The following is a 22,488-nucleotide window of genomic DNA, read 5'->3' as shown; positions in this document are numbered from 1 at the left end:
TTGCTGTTACTTCCACAGATGTCTATGTGCCCTTCAGCATCAACATTGGCCATATGAATGTGACTGGATTTGGTTCCTGCAGGACAACATGCCCTTATTATATGCAAACAGGTGAGTAGATAATAATGATACAAATGATAGTAGAAATAACTCAATGTATCAGATTTTTCTTGCTAGGGAAGATAGCAAGAATGTGAATCTCTATACTGGGTCAAGTGTTTAAGGATCTTTATGAAATAATTCCAAGTCTACTAGTCATTCATCAGTTCAATTAGGTTCAGTTGCTCAGTCGTGTCCGACTCTTTGTGACCCCATGAATTGCAGCATGCCAGGCTTCCCTGTCCATCACCAACTCCTGGATTCACCCAAACTCACGTCCATCGAGTCGGTGATGCCATCCAGCCATCTCATCCTCTGGCGTCCCCTTCTCCTCCTGCCCCCAATCCCTCCCAGCATCAGAGTCTTTTCCAATGAGTCAACTCTTCGCATGAGGTGGCCAAAGTACTGGAGTTTCAGCTTTAGCATCATTCCTTCCAAAGAAATCCCAGGACTGATCTCATTTATGAAATAATTCCAAGTCTACTAGTCACTCATAGACTCAATAAATTAATGAACATAGGATCGGAACTTTCCCCAAATTCCTTAGAAAGTTTTATACATATTTGTTGAATAGAGGAAGAACTAATGTCTTCAAATCCATAAAAACTGATGATAGACTATAACACAATTCTTCAAATAAAGACAGTTGACTCATACGCTGGTAGGAGTTAATTTTCATATCCAAGCAAATTGCTTTTTACATGAATGGGAGACAGAAAAACTTAACCAAGAGACTGCATCTGACTTAACAACAGTGAACAAAAAAGATAGAATGTATTCTTGTTATTTGAAGTAATTATATTCTATGAAGTCACCATGAACAGTGAATTAGTGAATACCTACTCACTGCTCTTAGAGGAAATACAAGGTCAGGTCTGGTCACAACATTTTCACCAACTCATCAATAAAAAACCTTGTTTTATATCTGTCTAAAGACACCATATTTAATATATATTGTTTATTCATTAACATTGAGCTCATGGGCAACAGCACTCTAAGTAATGCCTCAAGGAAGCCTATCTCCATTTTTCCGTATTTTCTCCACAAGGCACATTATGGATTCTTTCACTTAGAAACAGACAGCAGACAGCACTTCAAAACTACAATTTAGGGCCACTTTAAAAATGGAAAACACCAATAAAAAGCATGAACAAGCAAAAATGTAGCCCTAGCATAGACAGAACTTCCCTCAACTTAATAAAGGACGCATATGACAAACTTACAGCTAATATCATGCTCAGTGGTGAAAAGCTGAAAGCATTTCCTCTAAGATCAGGAACAAGACAAGGATGTCCACTCTCACCAGTTTTATTCAACATAGTTTTGGAAGTCCTAGCTATGGCAACTAGAGAAAAAAAAGAAGTAAAGGGAATCCAAACTGAAAAAGAAGTTTAAGTGTTACTGTTTGCAGATGACATAATACTATACACAGAAGATCCTAAGGACACTACCAGAAAACTCCTAGAACTCATCATTGAGTCTGATAAAGTTGCAGGTTACAAAATTAATAGATAGAAATCTGTTGCATTTCTATACACTAACAATGAAAGATTAGAAAAAGAAATTCAAGGAACAATTCTGCTTACCATCATATCAAAAACAATAAAATACCTCTGAATAAACCTACCAAAGGAGACAAAAACTGGTACTGTGAAAACTATAAGACACTGGTGAAAGAAATCAAAGAAGAGAGAAACAGATGAAAAGATATACCATGTTCGTGGATTGGAAGAATCAATATTGTCAAAATGACTATACTACCAATGCAAAGTACAGAGTCAATACAATCTCTATCAAATTACTAATGGCATGTTTTATCACAGAACTAAAACAAAAACCTTAAAATTTGTATGGAGACACAAAAACCCCCAAATAGCCAAAACAATCTTGAGAAAGAAAGGCAGAGCTGGAGGAATCAGGTTCCTTGACTTCAGACTATACTACAAAGCTATAGACATCAAAAAAGTATTGTACTTGAACAAAAATTGAAATACAGATCAGTGAAATAGGATAGAAATGCAGAAATAAATCCATGCACCTATCATCAGTTAAATTATGATAAACCATGCAAGATTACACAATGCTGGGAAGACAGTCTCTTCAACAAATGGTGCTGGGAATACTGGACAGCTCCATGTAAAAAATGAAATTAGACCATTCTTTACACCATACACAAAAATAAGCTCAAAATGGATTAAAGGCCTAAATGTGAGATTGAACACTATAAAAATCTTAGAGGAAAACAAAGGTAAAACACTCTCTGACATAAATTGCAGCAATATCCTTTTCGACCCATCTGCCAGAATAATGGAAACAAAAACAAAAATAAACAAATGGGAGCATTGAAATATGTATATTACTGTATGTGAAACAGATCACCAGTCCAAGTTCAATGCACGAAACGGGGCACTCAAGGACGGTGCACTGGGACAACCCAGAGGGATGGGATGGAGAGGGAGGGAGGTGGGAGGGGGCTTCAGGATGGGGAACACGAGTACACCCATGGCTGATTCATGTCAATGTATGGCAAAACCCTCTACAATATTGTAATGTAATTAGCCTCGAAATAAATAAATAAATCCAAAAGCTTTTGCAATGCAAAAGAAACAATAAATAAAACAAAAAGACAACCAACAGACTGGGAGACAATATTTGCCAATAATATGACAGACAAATATTAGTCTCCAAAATTTACAAACAGCTCATGATGCTCAATAGCATCAAAACAAACAACCCACTCAAAAAATGGGGAGAAGACCTGAATAAACATTTCTCCGTAGAAGACATACAGATGGCAAAGAGACACATGAAAAGATCAACATTTATAATTATTAGAGAAATGCACATCAAAACTACAATGAGATATCATTTCACACCAGTCAAAACGGCTATCATCAAAAAGCCCCCAAACAACAAATGCTAGAGAGGGTGTGGGGAAACGGAACCCTTCTACATTGTCAGTGGGAATGTCAATTGGTACAGCCACTGTGGAAAACAGGATGAAGTTTCCTTAAAAAGCTAAAAGTAGAGCTACTATATGACCCTGCAATCTCACTTCTGAGTATACATCAGGAGAAAAGCATGATCTGAAAGGATACATGTACCCCAATGCTCACTGCTGCACTGTTAACAGTAGCCAAGGCAGAGAAGCAACCTAAATGTCCACTGACAGATGAACGGATAAAGAAGAAGCGGTACATATATGCAATGGAATATTACTCAGTCGTTAAAAAGAATGAAATAATGCCATTTGCAGCAACATGCATGGACTTAGAGGTTACCATACCAAGTGAAGCAAGTCAGAGAAGGAGAGAGAGCATATGACATCCCTTATACGTGGAATCTAAAAAAATATACACAAATGAACTTACTAAACAGAAGCAGACTCACAGACTTAGAGAATGCACTTATGATTTTGGGGGGAAGGATGGGGGAGGGAAGGGATAGTTAGGGAGTTTGGAACGAATATATACACACTGCTGTATTTAAAATGGATAACCAACAAGGACCTACTGTATAGCACATGGAACTCCATGCAATGTTATTTGGTAGCCTGGATGGGAGGGGAGTTCGGGGGAGAATTGATACATGTGTATGTATGGCTGAGACCTTTTGCTGTCCATCTGAAACTATCACAACATTGTTAATTGGCTATACCCCAATACAAACTTAAAAGTTAAAAAAAAATGTAGCCCTAAATAAGGACACTATTTAATAGTATAAGAACTGAAACAAGAAGGCAAAGTGTCACGTGTTCAGCCTCAGCTGGGAGCGCGTATTTGGTGACTCAAACTTTTCGTTGTTCTGCACGAATTGAAATGACTAAGAAAGGGGACTTCCCTGGTGGTCCAGTTCCTGAGATTCAGTGCTCCCAGTGCCGGCAGCCTGGGTTTGACCCCTGTTCAGGGAATGAGATCCCACGTGCTGCACCGAAGCGTTCACATGTCACAGTTCAAGATTCCCGCATGCTGCAACGAAGATCAATGATCACACATGCTGTGGTTAAGACCCGGTGCACCCACACAGATAAAATAAATATTTTTTTAAAAAATGACCATGAAAGCACTGGGAATACTGATGCTGGGTAGCAAATACATTTTAGTAAGTGGGATAAATATACACATTTGGAGCCCACAAATTGTATCTTTCTTTGTTGGTTATTTCATGAGTCTGAGTGTTTCACTAAACAAAAGGAAATTTTGTAAGTTAATACCACTGCTTATAAGGACTCTAAAAATTCCTTACATAGAAGAATTTGGTAACCTCACCCTTGAAATAGATTAGGGTATAGAAACCTAAAGATTATTTACGTTTAGCACTATGAAGCCTGTAGAATATGCAAGAAAATTCCTGCTTCCTAATTCTTTGTTTTTTCAAATTAAATATTTATTTATTTGGCTGCACTGGGTCTTAGCTGTGACATATGGGATCCAGTTCCCAGGGATCAAACCCGGGCCCCCTGCATTGGGAGCTTGAAGGTTTAGCCACTAGACCACCAGGGAAGTCCCCTAATTCTTTGTTAAGTCCAGAAAGTCACTTACGTGGTATCAGAATGCTTCTTCTTTTGAAGATAATAGTTTTGAAAGATACTGGAAAGTACTTGAGCATGTACTCTTCATAACCACAGAGGTTGCATAAACATTCATAACTGCCATTATTTGGCAGAACAGGTTGGTTAATAATTTATCCTCTTTCCCTTTAAAAACACCAACCATATTATCTATCAGTTCTCAGTAGCTCAGTCTTCTCCTTGGTATCTAGCAAGGGTTCATGCTTTCCTTTTACTTTTGCGTTTTTCTTTCATCTTCTCCATCCAAGTCCCCTCCCCTTGCCAGCTCTTGGCTTTTTTGATTACATGAACTTCAAGAGAAAATTGGCTAGAAATCTGAAAACCATGTAACGCTTCAGTGCTAAATAATTCTTGAATGCAAATAATGATTATGAATATGATCTTATGAAACATTAACAATATTGGTCAAAGTCAAATTCATTTCTACTTGTTTGAGGATATATTTTTAAGTCAAAAATTCAGCTGGAAAGTGATATGAACAGTAGATTTTCTTTCAAACATGTTACATCATTAACAATAATAATATTTGGGAAATAAATAGATGTAGCATAAAACTGGAAATTAAGGATTGACACAGTCAAGCCATGTGAAATGCATAGTGAGGCTTTCAGGTTAAACAGCCCTGAGTTGTGTGAGTGATGATATTATGGTAGTTTAATAGTAGCTAATACTTAAGTACAAGTTGCCAGACACTGTGCCCACTACCGTACCTTCAACACCTCATTTAATCCTCCCATTCACCAAGGGTGTGCTGTCAACCAATCTCTTTCTACTGATGGGGGAACAGAGACGTCACTCAGCTTGAGAGGGCCAGAGCTTGGCCCTTTAGTCACTCAAGTATTATGCCTGGTAAATTATGATCTAAAGCAAACAATTCTGAGCACATCACAGATGTTGACACCCATGATTCCTTAAAATTTAGGAAGAGTTGTTATTTTAAATGGGTATGTTACAGAGGGACTGAAATTTTGTTAAATAACACTCCAAAGCTTAAGTTACTTCTCTTAACTTTATTCTCTCTGAGCCACCCAACATCCAAGGACATGGATGCATCCGCTAGACAGGTGACAAGGTAGAGCTTTCCAACTCTGGGGAGATATGGGGGATTTAAATGCATACAAATCAATTGCTCAGCTACTTACCCTGAAAAAATAGTCAGTCAATCAAACGAATAGTTAATGGTTAGCAACAAGACAGATGTGAGTTGATACTCTAGTGACTACTGTTCTTGTTAGTTTTTTGTTTGTTTTTGTTGTTATTTGGCTTTGGTTTTCTTAACCTGTTTATAAGTATGAAGCCAGTTACAGTGAGTGGTTTTATTTCTGAAACACTAAATGATATTCGATTCTACTTTGAACCTCCTACTTTGCCATTTTAGGTTACCAGAGGGTAGGGAATCTGTCTGTATGTCTCCAGCACATCTGTAGTATCCAGCCTTGGATACTTTGGCTTCAACTCCATATTACCAGCTTCATTAGCCCCTAACAAGAGAGAGTCAGCCTGTCTTTTGGAGCCAGGAACTGACTTCTCTTCTCCAGCTATGAAAAGTCCTAGATGGCAGCCTCTTTCAATAGCAGACTGTTGTGTCTACACTGAAAATCTGTTGTTTAGTGCAGCAATATTCATGAATTATCTTAGCCAGAGACAGCTTCTTCTTTTTTTCTTTAAACTAGCATCATGAACCAGCCTATGCTTACTTTAGACTTTTCTTCTGCAGCTTCCTCACCTCTCTCGGTCTTCTTAGAACTGAGGAGAGTTAGGGCCTGGCTCTGGATTAGGTATTGGCCTAAGGGAATGTTGTGTCTGGCTTGATCTTCTATCCAGACTACTAAAACTTTCTGCATGTGAGCAATAAGACGGGTTGCTTTTCATGTGTTTCATCATCCATGTGTTCACTGAAGTAGCACTACAATTTCCTTGAAGAATTTTCCCTTTGTGGTCAATACTTGGCTAACTGTTTGGCACAAAAGGTCTAACTTTCCATTTCTCTGGGCTTTAAATATGCCTTCCTCATTAAACTTAATTTTTTTTTTCTAGCTTTTGATTTAAAGTGAGGGACATGGGATGCTTGAACACATAGAGGCCGTTAATTGGCCTAATTTCAGTGTTGCTGTGTCTAAGGGAACAGGGAGGCCCCAGGAGAGGACACAGACAGGGAAATGGCTGGTCAGTGGAGCAGTCTGAACACACATATTTATAGATTAAGTTCACTGTCTTATGTGGGCACAGTTCATGGTGCCCCAAAACAATCACAATAATCATATCAAAAATCACTGATCACCTATTTGTTATGGTGGTCTTTTTGGTCCAGTAGTTAAGAGTCTGCTGCCAATGGGGGGGACAGGGATTCAATCCTCGGTCCAGGAAGATCCCACATGCTGCAGGCCAACTAAGACTGCACGCCACGACTCCTGGGCCCACCCTCTGGAGCCCGTGCTCTGCAACAAGAGCAGCGCCCACAAGAAGCCCAAGCACTGCAACTAGACAAAGCCCATGTGCAGCAGCAAAGACCCCGTGCAGCCACAAATAAATAAAGTGAAATCAGTGTTAGAAAATGGTAAGACCGTTTGAGCCCTTGGAAAGAGAAGGCTCACAGCCCCACTCCCGACCCTTCTGCTCCAGCTTTGGGTGTCACTTGAGAGGTTAGTTCATAACTTTCAAATATTTCAGTGTTTTTCACTTATGCAAAAATAGGTCCACCAGCATGTACCTATATTTCAAAACCTGGCTAATTTACATTAATTAATGTGTATGATGGGTTCAGTATTAGCATTTCATCAAACTATGCCAAAATAACTGTTATCAAAATGCCACCCAGAATAAAACAGCTTTAAATCATAAATGAAAAGTTTAATTAGCCTATCAATTGTCATGTTTAAGGCACTTTGAAGTTCCTTGCAATCCACTGGTTTTGTGTTTGAAGCATTGGCTCAGAAATCCTTCTCACACTGTCATTTTTTACCTGACTGTACAGACAGGACAAGTAAACAGCAGCCTCAATCTGCACTATGATCTCAGGGCCTCAAAAATCAGGACCTACATTATAATTTTTTAATTTTATCTAGTGTTAACGTTAGTTGTTCAGTTGCGTCTGACTCTGCTCCTCTGTCCATGGCTCTGTCCACTTCTCCAGGCAAGAATACTGGAGTGGGTATCCATTCCCTTCTCTGGGGGTCTTCCCAACCCAGGGATTGAACCCAGGTCTCCCTGGGTTCTCTCTCTTTGCAGGTGGATTCTAAGGCAACCATTATTTTACACAATAACACAAACAAGCAGAAACAAACACCCAAAATGATCTCCTTATAAAGCTGGAGACTACAAGGGCTACAAGACAAATGAGAAACAAAACTGCCCACCAGAAATGGACTTCAAGGGAAGATGCATGTCTCAATTTGGATGAGGGAAGGAAGCAAATAAAAAAAAATCTCCCCCAAGAATCTGACCCACATCCTTGCTTTGGTTACACTTTCAGTTGATACCATCTATGTGGTCAAAGACCGAAAGCAGAGAATGCAGGTAGTACCCCCCAGGTGACTAACAGGAGCAAATGCAACTGTTTTGTAATACTACAATAAGGTCTAATAAGAGCTTTCAGCAGCTTTAAAACATGGAAAACAACAACAAAAATGTGTGTCTTAGAAACAATGAAATACAATAATTAGAATGGATAGCTTTCTAAGAAATGATTAAATATTGCTTACACAGGATTAACTTGCATGATGTCATACCTTACACACCATACTTACATACACACATCTTTTACTCTAGCAAGTACAATGCCAAGGGGAAATACAAGAAAAAATACATATTAACATAATAATGGGCAAAGTAACCCAATATTTTTGGTGTATCTACTTCTAAGACCATAGTCATGGTATAAAAATTAAAACACTTATCTCAAAACCAAAATATCTGATAAGTGTAATTTTAGTTCATGCCATTTTTTTTTCTGATTTCTTGCCTCTGAATGTCTCTACATACTTGGAATATGCTTCTATTCATCACAGATATATTTATGATGGTCCTTGATTCTCACATTCAAGAAGACCTGTAGCTCTTAAAAAACAACTTCAGAAAATGAATATTAGGAATATACCTTTAAAACCTACATTTAAATTATAAGTGCTCTGGATCCTAAACTTGACCCCACAGTGCTTCCCTGGCAATCACAGCACATGTGGTCTTTGTCATGTCTGAACCCAGTGCCCTGGATTCTGTACAGAGTAGCAGAGAGGGTTCTTTGTTATATTTCTTTTACGTTTATTGGTTTGGTTTCTAAGAAGTGTAGACTCAAGTGAGGAGTCCTGCCACAACTGCCATCTATTCAGTAAATGTAATAATACAGGAACTGTAATTCCAGTCATCAGTGCTAAGTTATCTAGTTAAAAATTGATGCTTTGGGGTTATGGTCTGTGATCCAGAAATCTCTAATCAGCAAGCATTTGACTCAAGTAAATTTTGAAAGATCAAATGAGTCCTTCGAGACCATGGATGATTGACACGGGACCAATGTGAAAAAACGCTATCATAGATCAGCTGTCTTCTGGGAGCAGCGGGGCTACCTGCTGATCACAAACTGCCCACTAAAAGCACATGGCCACACCCCGCCTCTTCTCTTTTGACATAGCATAGACTGTCTTTCTCAAATTAAAGTACTGAACCACCCCCCCCACCCCCCGCTTTTTATTAGCTTCAAGTGCTCCATGGCCATTCTCTTTTTAAGGTAATGAATTACAGATTGCATAGTATCTGAACCTAGCTACCTACTTTACAAGGGGCTTTGAGATCTACATGGAAATACTCAAAACAGACTACAGTTTTAGAAACTGAAAAGCGGCTAAAGTTTTTGCTGAGTAAAAAAACTCGCCTCTTTTCTTTCCTTACAACTGTAATCTCAGTATTGAAAGTGCAAAACGCTGCACCAAGTAGGATGCCACCTAAACGGATGAAGTAGATGCTTTGAATAGAAATACTAAATAAAGCTCTTCTGTTGAAATGATGGGCTTAGTATAAAGTGGCATTTATTCAAGGCATTCAAACAACTCCATTCTATTTCACAAAGAAGAAAAAGACCTCTTAGAAGCCCCGACACATTCTCCTTGTCTTCTTATAACAAAAATAACCAAAGGGAATCATCCCCAAGTGGCATTGGAGCCATAAGCTTGCTTTTCTCCTGTTTTGTGTTAGGAGACTAAATGGGTAATTAACTGTTGAATGCTCTTCTCCTTGTTGTGAAAAGTAGAACCCTGTATGTACCAGCTTTTCTTTCTCCTTGACCGACAGAAAATGTCACATTTTATGTTGATGTGTACATATAAAAAACAGATCCTCACATGTATGAACATTTGGGCATGCTCTAAGTACATGTATAAATAAAACTAGAACATCTTAATGGTAGGATGAAATAAATCCAACTTCATTTTCTTTCAAACACAAATATGTAACTCTCACTGTTGATATCACTGAAAGTATTTCCTTAAGTAATCATACCCTTATTTTACAACTATGACACAATTATGGAGCAATTCTTTGTGGCTAAGTCTTTCAGGAACTACTGATGTCTATTGGTTTCACATTTGTTGAAAGAGGATTTAACGACAGTGCAGAACTAGGGTCAGTCTGGAAGTCCTATTCTCCTTCACTAATCATGTTCTGGTTGAATCAATATAGGTCTGCTCATTTGCCCCCTGTGAAGCCATCTGGTTTTCTACGGGACCTGGTTTCTTCATGGCCCCGTATGTCTGTCTTGCCAGCCTTCTGAGGGATGTCTGTGGCCACGTTTCTGAGCAAGGGTCAGTCAGGACTCACCTCTCCTTCCCTGGGCCAAGGCCTTCCATTCTGGGTGTATTTACTTTGATTCTGTCGCTTCTTTTGTCCTCCATCAGCGAATTTGCACAGTAATGGCTCACTAGGGGCTGGGAAGATAAGAAACCAATTTTACATTAGCAAATCCCCTTTAAAATAAGTGATTATGTGAGTCACAGTAGTGCTTTGTAATGCATATCTTTTGAAGTCTTTTTTGCTTCTGGAGAGCTATTTGGCCCCCTTTTAGTTTCAACTCTGTTGGCCGCTGTTCTAACTAACTGGGCTTCAAAAAAGTACTGGCAGACCATCAAAGAATATAACAAATATTGTTGAAAAATAATCAGTTTAAGCAGAATGTGCACTTGCCTTAGAGGTAGAGTAAGAAGACAAGAACCAACCCCTTCTGATCAGGATGGTGTTAAAAACAAGACAAGCCCCAAATGGAGTCACTTATGCTAAACCCTTTGTCACTGAACAGACTTAAGTACAGTTTCAGCCTCTCTGAGAGGTGGAATCTGAAACCAGTCAATCAGAAATGACTTGGTCAACACTCAGAGGTCACCTGCCTGGTAGACTCCTGCCTTCCCTTTAAAGACAGTGACTTGTCCAGAACCCATCTACTTTTTGTTAGAATGTCTTCCAGTTTTCATTTTGTACAGCTCCTGGGAGCTCCTGTCTCTCTGCTGGCTGGGATGCTGCCCAATTTGTGACCTCCCTCATGTGGGACTAATTCTTTGCTCTCCTCTGTATCCTTGCCTTTTACCATGCAGCACTGCTGACTGATATACTCAGTTTTTGAGTATCTGCCATGTATATAGGAAGCATGCTGCTGCTGCTGCTAAGTCGCTTCAGTCGTGTCTGACTCTGTGCGACCCCACAGACGGCAGCCCACCAGGCTCCCCCGTCCCTGGGATTCTCCAGGCAAGAACACTGGAGTGGCTTGCCATTTCCTTCTCCAATGCATGAAAGTGAAAAGTGAAAGTGAAGTCGCTCAGTCGTGTCTGACTCTTCATGACCCCATGGACTGCAGCCTACCAGGCTCCTCCATCCATGGGATTTTCCAGGCAAGAGTACTGGAGTGGGGTGCCATCACCTTCTCTGATATAGGAAGCATACATATTATTAAACTTCTGTTTGTTTTTCTCTTGTTAAGTTGCCTTTTAGTACAGGGGTTGTCTCAGTCAATATCTCAAAGGGGTAGAGAAAATTATTTTCCTCTCCGACTATATACGTGTGTGTTGTTGCTTAGTCACTAAGTCGTGTCTGCCTCTTTTGCGACCCCATGGACTGGAGCCTGCCAGGATCCTCTGACCATGGGATTTCCCAGGTAAGAATACTGCAGTGGATGACTCTTTCCTTCTCCAGGGGATCGTTCTGACCTGGGATTGAGCCTGCATCTCCTGCATTGGCAGGTGGATTCTTTACCACCGATCTACCAGGGAAGCTCATATATATGTGTGTGTGTGTGTGTGTGTACATTTAAAAGTTCCTTTTATTGGTGAAACTTTGGAAGGTAAGGTATTGGGGAGCAGCACTGCAGGAAAAGAAAAACCTGAATACGCAATCAACTTAAGATTTCTTTTACTCACTAGAAGAAACAATTTTGCAGATGCATCCTTGAAGCATATACTACCAGATAACAATAACCAGGACATGTAGGTGGCACAGTGGTAAAGAATTCACCTGCAATACAGGAGACCCAGGTTGGATCCCTGGGCTGGGAAGGTCCCCTAGAGAAGCAAATGGCAACCCACTCGAGTGTTTTTGCCTGGGGAATCCCATGGACAGAGGAGCCTGGTGGGCTACAGTCCGTGGGGTCGCAAAGAGTCAGATGCCACTGAGTGATTAACATACACACAACAATAATCTAGCTAGACAAGGACCAAAGATAGATAGACCAGAAGATTCTGGATTTTCAACCTATCTTTAAGTTTACCATTATTGAAAAGAGAACTTTCAAAAAAAATATTTTATCACTAAGGGAAGTTTAAAAAGTCACAGAGTGAGACCTCCTTAGCTTTCAACAGAGGCGGGGGTGGTTTAGTCACTAAGTCGTGTCCGACTCTTTGCGACCCCATGGACTATAGCCTGCCAGGCTCCTCTGTCCATGGGATTCTCCAGGCAAGAATACTGGCTGGAGTGGGTTGCCATTTTCCTTCTCCAAGGGATCTTCCCAACCCAGGAATCGAACACAGGTCTCCTGCATTGCAGGCAGATTCTTTACTGACTGAGTTACAAGGGAAGCCCTAACAGAGATATCTTTGCAAATGATGTTTTACAGTATCCTAGAGTCTCGAAGTCTTAGCCACCCTGATATTCGAGGATCTTCATAGAGTGTTAGGCTGTGGATGCTGACAATGACCTACTTGTATTTATTGACATTACTAAGCTGAAACATCTGCTGTCATTTCAGTAATTTGAAGCAGATTTTCATGGAAAAGAAGATAGGGCTACAATGATTTACTAAATGAATTAAAGAAATAAAACCCCAGAAACAAGTGTTCAAAAGTGTCATTAAAATAAGATGGAATATCCATAATATTATCTTTGAATTGTAGGCATGTCATTCTGTTAGTTTCCCAAGGGATCATTTTATTGAGAGCGGAAGAGAAAACATTAGTAAATTATATTAATCAGATTTATATAATCTTCTAGTCCTCATGTGATTTCTAAACACCTGTGATATAAACATCCAAACTCCTCAACTAGAAGATAAGAATCTGTGTCCTTAATCTTACCTTTCAGCAGTCTCCTCCCCTCCCCCAGGGGTTTACAGATCCCTAGCCTATAAATGCTTTTTTCTCCTGCCTGAAATTTCCTTTCCAGGCTCCCCCTACCTTGGCCCCTCTACTTGTCTGGCAAATTATGAAGCAACCTTCAAAATGTAGTTCAAATGTCATATTCTTCTGGAAGCCATGTCACTTCACAGTGTAACTACCTAGGGCTTACTTGGCAAATTTTTTCACAGATTGAATGACATTTTGAAACTGCGTGGGACCCTGTGGGGCCCTACTGGATACAAATCCTTTTCCTGTCCCCTACTTCTTGTTTGTAGGACATAGGTTTCATTCCAGCTCCTTGACCTTCCCTGAGATCCAAAGGACAGGTCCAAACAGTTGCTAATCAGAGAAGGGGGGCAATATGAAGACAAGGGAGGAACAGCCAAGAAACAACAGAACTTCCATCCTGGGGCAGGCTCCTAGTTTCACCATAAGCAATATAGATGATAACATATCTCCAGTTCTTCTGTAGGAACTAAGGCCCCCATGCAGGTAGAGGGTGGTAACTTCAGACTGGGCACAAAATCCCTGGATACCACCCTATTATCTCATCACCAACCAATCAGAAAACCGCCTATGCACAGTGGAAGATAACAAAGACTTTGACCCCTTCCCCAAATGATTAACAGAGATTAACTTTCAATTTCTTTAACATTTTTCATGGGACTTCCCTGGTGGTCCAATGGCTAAGATCTGGAACTCCTAATGGAGGGGCCCAGGTGCAATCCCTGGTCAGGATCTAGCTCCCACGTGCTGCAACCAGGAGTTTGTGAGCCGCAAGCAAGACCCTGCATGCCACACCTCCGACCTGGTGCAGCCAAACAGATAAATGAATAAGTATCCAAGAAATGAAAACAGAAAACTTTCATGGCTGAGCAGAATCCCGGGACGTGAGTCTGACTTCTCCCCAGGTGCCGGCTTGCTGAATAAACTAACCTTACCTTACATGCCAACACTTGCTTCTCAAGTATTGGCTTTATAGCAACAAACAGCCAAAACTGAGTTTGGTAACAGTTTCTGTTTGTGTTAAGTCTTTTAACAGTAACAAATTCCAGGCTGGAAGGTGGGAAGTGATTAGAGTAAAGGTCTGAGTGAAATTTGTGTGTGTATTTGCGTGTGTGTGAGAAAGCTGTTAACGGCATCTTGCACATAGATTTACAGGATACTTGATGGTGCTGCTTTTCAAAGTGTTGGCCAAGGACCGGCAGTAATGGTATCAGAGCATGGGAGCCTATTAGAGATGCAGAGTCAGGGGCCCTTTCCCAAGTACACTGAATTAAAATCTGTGTTTGCACCGGATCCCAAGGTGATTTCTGTACACACTGAAGTTTGAGAAGCACTGATGTGATGATGACTGACTCCTTAAGGGAGGAGGAATAGATCTCAGAGGCCAAGCACGAATCCTCTGAATAATGAAATGATTTCAGGAGCTGAGAAATATATTATCTACAATTTCCTTACTGCGGTATTACGATGCCAATTAATTTTGTTTAGTCTCTTTTAACAGTAGTTAAAATAGACGCTAAATGGAGAAAAGGCCTTTGTGGAAGTGAGATGCAGTTATAAGCCACAGATTGCAATGTGCCAGAAGACATTATGGTTTCTCATATAAATGGGGGGAATTTAAAATATAATTATAACAATGCATGGCAATAAAGTTGCATGGTAATTTTGAAGGAGTAATTACAATTTGCTTGCTTAGTGGAGTATTTCAAGTCTTTCAAACTTTGTATTAAACATAAAACATTGGATGCATACACTGATAAAATAATCTAATGGTTTACAGGATTTGCTATTGTATTTTAAGCAAACAAACCAACAACAAGTATTTTGCTTAGTAAAATTAATGCAAAACACTATGTATTGGTTTTTATTTAAAACTTAACACACCTTCAATTTTGAGTCACTAAAAATGTTGCTAACATTGTATCTATAAGTAGATATGGACATATGCTTTAGCTAATATGTATGACTAATAATAGCAGAATTCCTGCTGTCTCTCAAGGAAGATGAGGATTTTTAATTTTTAGCATGCAGTTTATATAAACACTTCTAGTATTTATATTGGGTTTGTGGTCAGGCTTTTAAAAAAATATCTCTTTATTACCTAAATTACAATTCTGGTGTTTTATTTTTTATTTATTTATTTATTTAAATTTTATTTTATTTTTAAACTTTACATAATTGTATTAGTTTTGCCAAATATCAAAATGAATCCATCACAGTATACATGTGTTCCCCATCCTGAACCCTCCTCCCTCCTCTCTCCCCATACCATCCCTCTGGGTCGTCCCAGTGCACTAGCCCCAAGCATCCAGTATCATGCATCGAACCTGGACTGGCAACTCGTTTCTTACATGATATTTTACATGTTTCAATGTCATTCTCCCAAATCTTCCCACCCTCTCCCTCTCCCACAGAGTCCATAAGACTGTTCTATACATCAGTGTCTCTTTTGCTCTCTCGTACACAGGGTTATTGTTACCATCTTTCTAAATTCCATATATATGCGTTAGTATACTGTATTGATGTTTTTCCTTCTGGCTTACTTCACTCTGTATAATAGGCTCCAGTTTCATCCACCTCATTAGAACTGATTCTGGTGTTTTAAATGTTAAATTTAAAAGCGTCTCACCTCAGAGAGAGTGTAAGTCTTCAGGTAAAAAAAGGAGTGGGAGGAGTTGAATTGAGAGTATGTTAATGACAACAGAAGCAGCTTATTGAAAGGGAAAGGGAAAGGGAAGTCGCTCAGTCATGTCTGACTCTTTGCGACCCCATGGACTGCAGCTCACCAGGTTCCTCCGTCCATGGGATCCTCCAGGCAAGAGTATTGGAGTGGGGTGCCATCACCTTCTCCGATGAATGAGTCTACCTATTTGTAAAACTGTGACTGATGAAAACAGTGCAATCACTAGGTTATCACACTGTGCAAGTTCAGTTGTCAAAAGGGAGCAACTCAAAGGACATCACACACTCTATAAACCAGCTGGAAGGAGCCGTCCAGACTTGGCCCTGCCGAACGCTTTCTGGGCGATGATTAGACAAGTCCTCACAGGTGATATGCTGTGTGCAGAAGCGCTGATCAGAATCAGGTTTGGCATGGTACGCGACTGCATTGATGGTTTGAGTCACGTCACTGTCTGGCTTGGGCTTTCTAATGAGGATCTGGCCCCCACGGGCAGCTTCTTGATTGAAAGGTGAGTGTAAGAGTACAGGGAGGAGATTAAAAAAATTCTTTTTTTCAAGAACTAATATAAAGGGACTTCCCTGGTGGTCCAGTGGCCAAAAATTTTTGCTCCCGATGGACTTGGGTTCCATCGCTGGTCAGGGAACTAGACCCACACATGCCGCAACTAAAGATTCTGCATACCACTAAAGACATGACAGAGCCAAAGAAATAAATAGATATTGTAAAAAGAACTAAGATTATTATGATACAATTTTAATCTAGAAACCATCATTTTTTTTCAGGTATAGATATGAATTCATTTTATTTGAAGCAAACTATCCCTGTGATGTTCAGGGCAACATTCATATACATTCATATATACATATATATATATATACGTATATATATACACACACACACATATACATTCATAGTCCGTTCTTTGTGACTTTGTGCAGTAATCTCTTACTGAGATGTAGGCTTGACTGCATGTATTTCCAGCCGAAAATCTATAGAAGATGGTTTTCCCGCTGCCTTTTTGGAAGAGTTCTCTCAGAGCTATTGAGCTGTCTCTCAGGTTACAGTCCTCAGCAAGGTCCCTGAATAAAAGTTTATATTAAACCACACACTTATGTTGTGTGGTTTTCTTTAAGCTGACACAAGAATGGATTGGGTTGGCCAAAAATTTTGTTCACATTTTCCCATCTTACAGGAAAAAAAAAAAAAAAAATCAAAAGAACATGCTGGCCAACCCAATATTTGAACTTTCAGCCCTTAATGCAATTCTCCCATCTTTAATCTTCCTGCTGTCTTCTACATGACCAGTGTCCCTAACTCCTTCATATGCAGACACAAGTAGCCTGTACTGAGACTGGATAAATAATGATGTACAAATTATGGATATAAAGGACTTCACTGGTGGCCCAGTGGTCAAGAATTCACCCGACAATGAAGGTGACAAGATTCAGTCCCTTGTCTGGGAAGATCCCACGTGCCATGGGGCAGCTAAGTCCGTGAACTGTAACTACTGAGCCCCATACTTTAGAGCCCTCTCACCTCAACTATAGAACCCCAAGAGTAGCAATGAAGATGTAGCACAGCCGAAAACAAACAAATTATGGATATAAGTGTGGTTCTAACTCTATGTTAGAACCCATGTCCTTATTTATTTATATACTTACTGACATATCTAGGAAATTTTGCAGGGCGAATTCCTATGATTTGTCTACAAAGAATTTGCTACTTTTCTTCCACACATCCTTTATAAGGATAAACATAATACACTAAATGTATGTGTGTGGCACAGTGGTAAAAAATATTCGCCTGCCAACGTAGGAGCTGCAAGAGATGTGGGTTCGATCCCTGGGTCAGGAAGATCCCCTGGAGGAGGAAATGGCACTCACTCCAGTATTCTTACCTGGAGATTCTGTGGACAGAGGAGTCTGTGGGATGGCAAAGAATCGGACACGACTGAGCGACTGAGCACAGCATACAGCTATATAAGTACCAAATATAGAGTATAATTGATATGGCAAAAATTGCCCGAAGGTTACAACACAGAATTATTATACTTTGGAGTTAGAAAGTCTTTTGCAGATGACAAAGTGAGCTATTTGGTTACATTTCCTTACAACTCCTAGCAGCTTGTTTACCATTTAAGTATGTTTAATATATACTATTAATATAGTAAGTGTGGTACAGTTATTTGGACAGCTGAAATAAACTTCCATCCTGGAAGTGCCATAGCCACTATCAGTCATCTGATCTTAAAATGTATTTAATTTCAACGTTTTATTTTGCCAATCAGGAAAATACAAGATTGATGAATTGACAGCTAATTTGTGGTAGGGGATGGAAATATCACATCCAGAACCATGTATTCTGAATTTCTAATCAAACACTGTCTCCAACTACTTATTTTCTACCTTTCCTTACCATCGGGGTAAATGGAAATGAGTTTTAGGCAGTTATTGTGATTGACCCATAACTTGGGGATGGAGCAAAAAGACTAGACATTCACTAAGGCAAGATTACTATGGTTCTCTGAGCACAGGTTAGAAGATCAAGCACCCAGTGATATCTGCTAGAATGATTTATGCTGCCACTGTAATGACAGCTTACTTTAACAGAACAATTCTTTGCCCACCTGATGCGAAGAACTGACTCATTGGAAAAGACCCTGATCCTGAGAAAGACTGAAGGCAGGAGGAGAAGGAGATGACAGAGGATGAGATGGTTAGATGGCATCACTGACTCAATGGACATCAGTTTGAGCAAGCTCTGGGAGTTGGTGATGGACAGGGAAGCCTGGCATGTTACAGTCCATGGGGTCGCAAAGAGTTGAGTGACTGAACTGAACTTAACAGAATAAACCAATTATATGGGTAATATTTACAAATGTCAGACACATGTGTACTCCTGTCATTTAGGCCAAAGTGAGCAAATAAATGTAAAATTGTGGAAACTAATAAAAGTTAATAATACTTAGAGAAAGAGTAATTTGCATGTACTTTCTCAATTTTATCAGTAACAGATTAGTGCTTATATTCCTGGTGGCTCAGATGGTGAAGAATCTGCTGCAATGCAAGAGACCAGGGTTTGATCCCTGAGTCAGTAAGATACCTTGGAGAATGAAATGGCAACCCACTCCAGTATTCTTGCCAGGATAATCCCGTAGACAGAGGAGCCTGGTGGGCTACAGTCCACGGGGTTGCAAAGAGTTAGACACGACTGAGCAACTAACATTTTCACTTTTAGTTACAAATATAATTCTCTACTATGGGAAACAGTCTTACAGAAAAGGAAAATGCTCCAGAGTAACAACAAAAGTGGAATAGTTGTTTGTCTAGGAAAAAAAAGGAAAGATGCTGTTTTCGATAAATCATATTATGGCTGAGTAAATATCTCAAGTTCATCTCTCTGATTCAAGATATAAACTGTTATATTAGGATGGATAACCAAGGTCCTACTATAGAATAGAGGGAACTATATTTAATATATTATGATAAACCATAATGGGAAAGAATATGGAAAAAGAATGAGAATGGGGGGGAATTATCAGCAATTAAAACACTAAAATAAAATAAATATAAAAAAAAACTAAAACAATCTTTTGGTTGCCAAGGGGGAGGGTACTGGAGAAGGTATGGAGTGGGAGGTTTGGAGTAACAGACATAAACTATTATATTAGGATAGTTAAAAAAAAAACAAGATCCTACTGTATAGCACAGAGAAATATATCCAGTATCTTGTGATAAACCATAAGGAAAAGAATATGAAAAAATATATATGTATAACTAATCACTTTGTTGTACAGCAAAAATTAACAATTATAAATCAACTATATTTCAAGTAGAAATTTTAAAAGTTAAAAAAGGAAACAAACAAAAATGTACTTTTTTTTATTCTTTGTAACACTTCTCCTATAATTCTTTCCATATAGAAAGCTTATGCTTAGAAAGCACACCCTATAAGGGGAATACCATCACAGAGAAAGTTAACATTTCAAATGGACGAGACACAAAGTACACGCTGAGGGTTAGGTTCCTTCTATGGGGATATGACTGAAACCTTATCTGAGCCGAGTGACGACAAGAAGGGCACAGAAAACACTGGCACTCCCAAAAAGCACCAACTGACTTATCTGCAACTGGCTGACTCACCTATCCAACAACAGATAGGATAAACTCTTGTAGGTAGAAGGCAAGACATCAAGGAGCATGTTTCTAAGATGAAGAGTCTTAAAAATAAGACAATCTTATTGGCTGACCAAGATAGATCATATTTGGTCTTGTCTTCCTCCCCTCTAACTCCTTATACTTCCACGGTGCTGTACTTGCCCCGGTAGAGCTCTTTGCATACTACATTCAATCTTCATAAATTACTCCATACTCTATGGAACATGGCACTTTTTATTTAAAAGAGGCACAAAGGAGAAAAATAAACAGCTATAACCTTATAGTGCAGATATCCCTTTGATATTAAACCAAAGAAGGACATAAACCAAAGAAGGACATTTTATTTAGTAAATTCAAATTACACAAAGGTTAAAAATAAAAAGACCTCTTCTCAACTCCCCCTCCTATTTCCAGAAAAAAATGCATAAATATTTATCTACTAATCTATCTTCCATCTGTCTGGCTTTTTTTAATTCCAAAGGGGATACTCTTGCTCAGAATGTGTGTTTTATTATTTGTTTAATTATATATGAAGAACTTTCTATATCAGCACATATCATCCTTTTGAAATGCTGCTTGCTATTGTAGCATAATTATCACCTACCATAATTTATAAATGTCTATCAATAGGGGACCAGCTAAATCTCATTAAATTTCCATAATGCACATCTATGTTCTTCTCCACTATTAGGAGAATTTGATTTGATTGGAGTCAGGAGCTGGGTCAGATTCACCTTTGCCTGGCATCTACCCCAGTGGCCTAACAAATTGTCTGAGAGTAGAACACATTTCATTATCTGCTGATCAAATTATTAAGTACATACAGACAGATAGTTAAAATAACTTCTTTAGATTCCTTATATTAATGAAGTTCTAATGGATTTAAGTGTGAGAACACAATCTTTTCCTTTTAAGTGAGTGTCAGTTCAGTTCAGTAGCTCAGTCATGTCTGACTCTGCAACCCCATGAATCGCAGCACTCCAGGCCTCCTTGTCCATCACCAACTCCCGGAGTTCACTCAGACTCATGTCCATCGAGTCAGTGATGCCATCCAGCCATCATCTCATCCTCTGTCGTCCCCTTCTCCTCCTGCCCCCAATCCCTCCCAGCATCAGAGTCTTTTCCAATGAGTCAACTCTTTGCATGAGGTGGCCAAAGTACTGGAGTTTCAGCTTTAGCATCATTCCTTCCAAAGAACACCCAGGGCTGATCTCCTTTAGAATGGACTGGTTGGACCTCCTTGCAGTCCAAGGGACTCTCAAGAGTCTTCTCCAACACCACAGTTCAAAAGCATCAATTCTTCGGCACTCAGCCTTCTTCACAGTCCAACTCTCACATCCATACATGACCACAGGAAAAACCATAGCCTTGACTAGACAGACCTTTGTTGGCAATGTAATGTCTCTGCTTTTCAATATGCTATCTCAGTTAGTCATAACTTTCCTTCCAAGGAGTAAGCGTCTTTTAATTTCATGGCTGCCATCACCATCTGCAGTGATTTTGGAGCCCCCAAAAATAAAGTCTGACACTGTTTCCACTATTTCCCCATCTATTTCCCATGAAGTGATGGGACCAGATGCCATGATCTTCGTTTTCTGAATGTTGAGCTTTAAGCCAACTTTTTTACTCTCCACTTTCACTTTCATCAAGAGGCTTTTTAGTTCCTCTTTACTTTCTGCCATTGTGTAGGAATTAGTTAACAGGGATGATGTGTCAGCTAAGGAGAACTTCCCTTCAGTGGGAGAAGGATTTACAGGGGAAGTGCCTTGGGATTGAGCTTTTTCTAATTTAAGATTCAAGGAACCGAAACTGTGACAATCTGAAGAGTGCTTTCATGTTGCTTGAATCACTTACTGATTCATACTAAATAACTTTAACTGTGACACAAGAAACTGAGTTCTTGAAAGATATTTTAAAGACCATATGTGCTGTAAACATCTATGGACAAATGTATCTATGGAGTCAGTCCCCCTTACGGAAGACTTGAGTGTAAACACAATGTATAAGACAGCTCTAAAATAGAAGATCCATTTGTTCTTGCTATAGAAGCCAAGTGACACAACAGTTTAGGGCTAGACTACAGCAGGGGAATGTTGGGGAACTCTTCCAAATTCATATTTCTTAGGTAGGTATCAATTCTTCCTTTGGGACTGGACATTAAAGGTATTTTATATGGATTTCAATTGCCTATGGATCTTCCTAAGAAGCAAATTTTATCATGTTAATGCTCCACATGTTCACTTATAGGATAAAGTCCAAACTCCCTAGCACAAAATGCCATTCAAATTCATGATCCAGATATACACATCGATATTCCCACGTTTAGGCAGGACTACTCAAAAAGGGCAGAGACGTTTAACACCTTCCTAGATTTGCCCATAATGATCC

General features: G+C 39.4%; 1 protein-coding gene across 9 annotated transcripts in view; it reads right to left on the bottom strand.

The window, feature by feature from the left end:
- RBMS3 (RNA binding motif single stranded interacting protein 3) overlaps positions 1-22,488 on the bottom strand; it is an 802,311-nt gene that overhangs the window by 154,235 nt on the left and 625,588 nt on the right. For all 9 annotated transcript variants that reach the window (XM_010817553.4, XM_010817555.4, XM_010817556.4 and 6 more), the window contains exon 7: positions 10,478-10,584. In XM_010817553.4, coding sequence (XP_010815855.1) covers positions 10,478-10,584 — 107 coding nt within the window. The remainder of the gene's footprint in view (positions 1-10,477; positions 10,585-22,488) is intronic.

The sequence above is a fragment of the Bos taurus genome, chromosome 22 (genome assembly GCF_002263795.3).
Source record: "Bos taurus isolate L1 Dominette 01449 registration number 42190680 breed Hereford chromosome 22, ARS-UCD2.0, whole genome shotgun sequence".
Classification (NCBI taxonomy): domain Eukaryota; kingdom Metazoa; phylum Chordata; class Mammalia; order Artiodactyla; family Bovidae; genus Bos; species Bos taurus.
The sequence above is the reverse complement of the archived record's forward strand: the minus strand, read 5'-3'. Positions and strand labels throughout refer to the sequence as shown.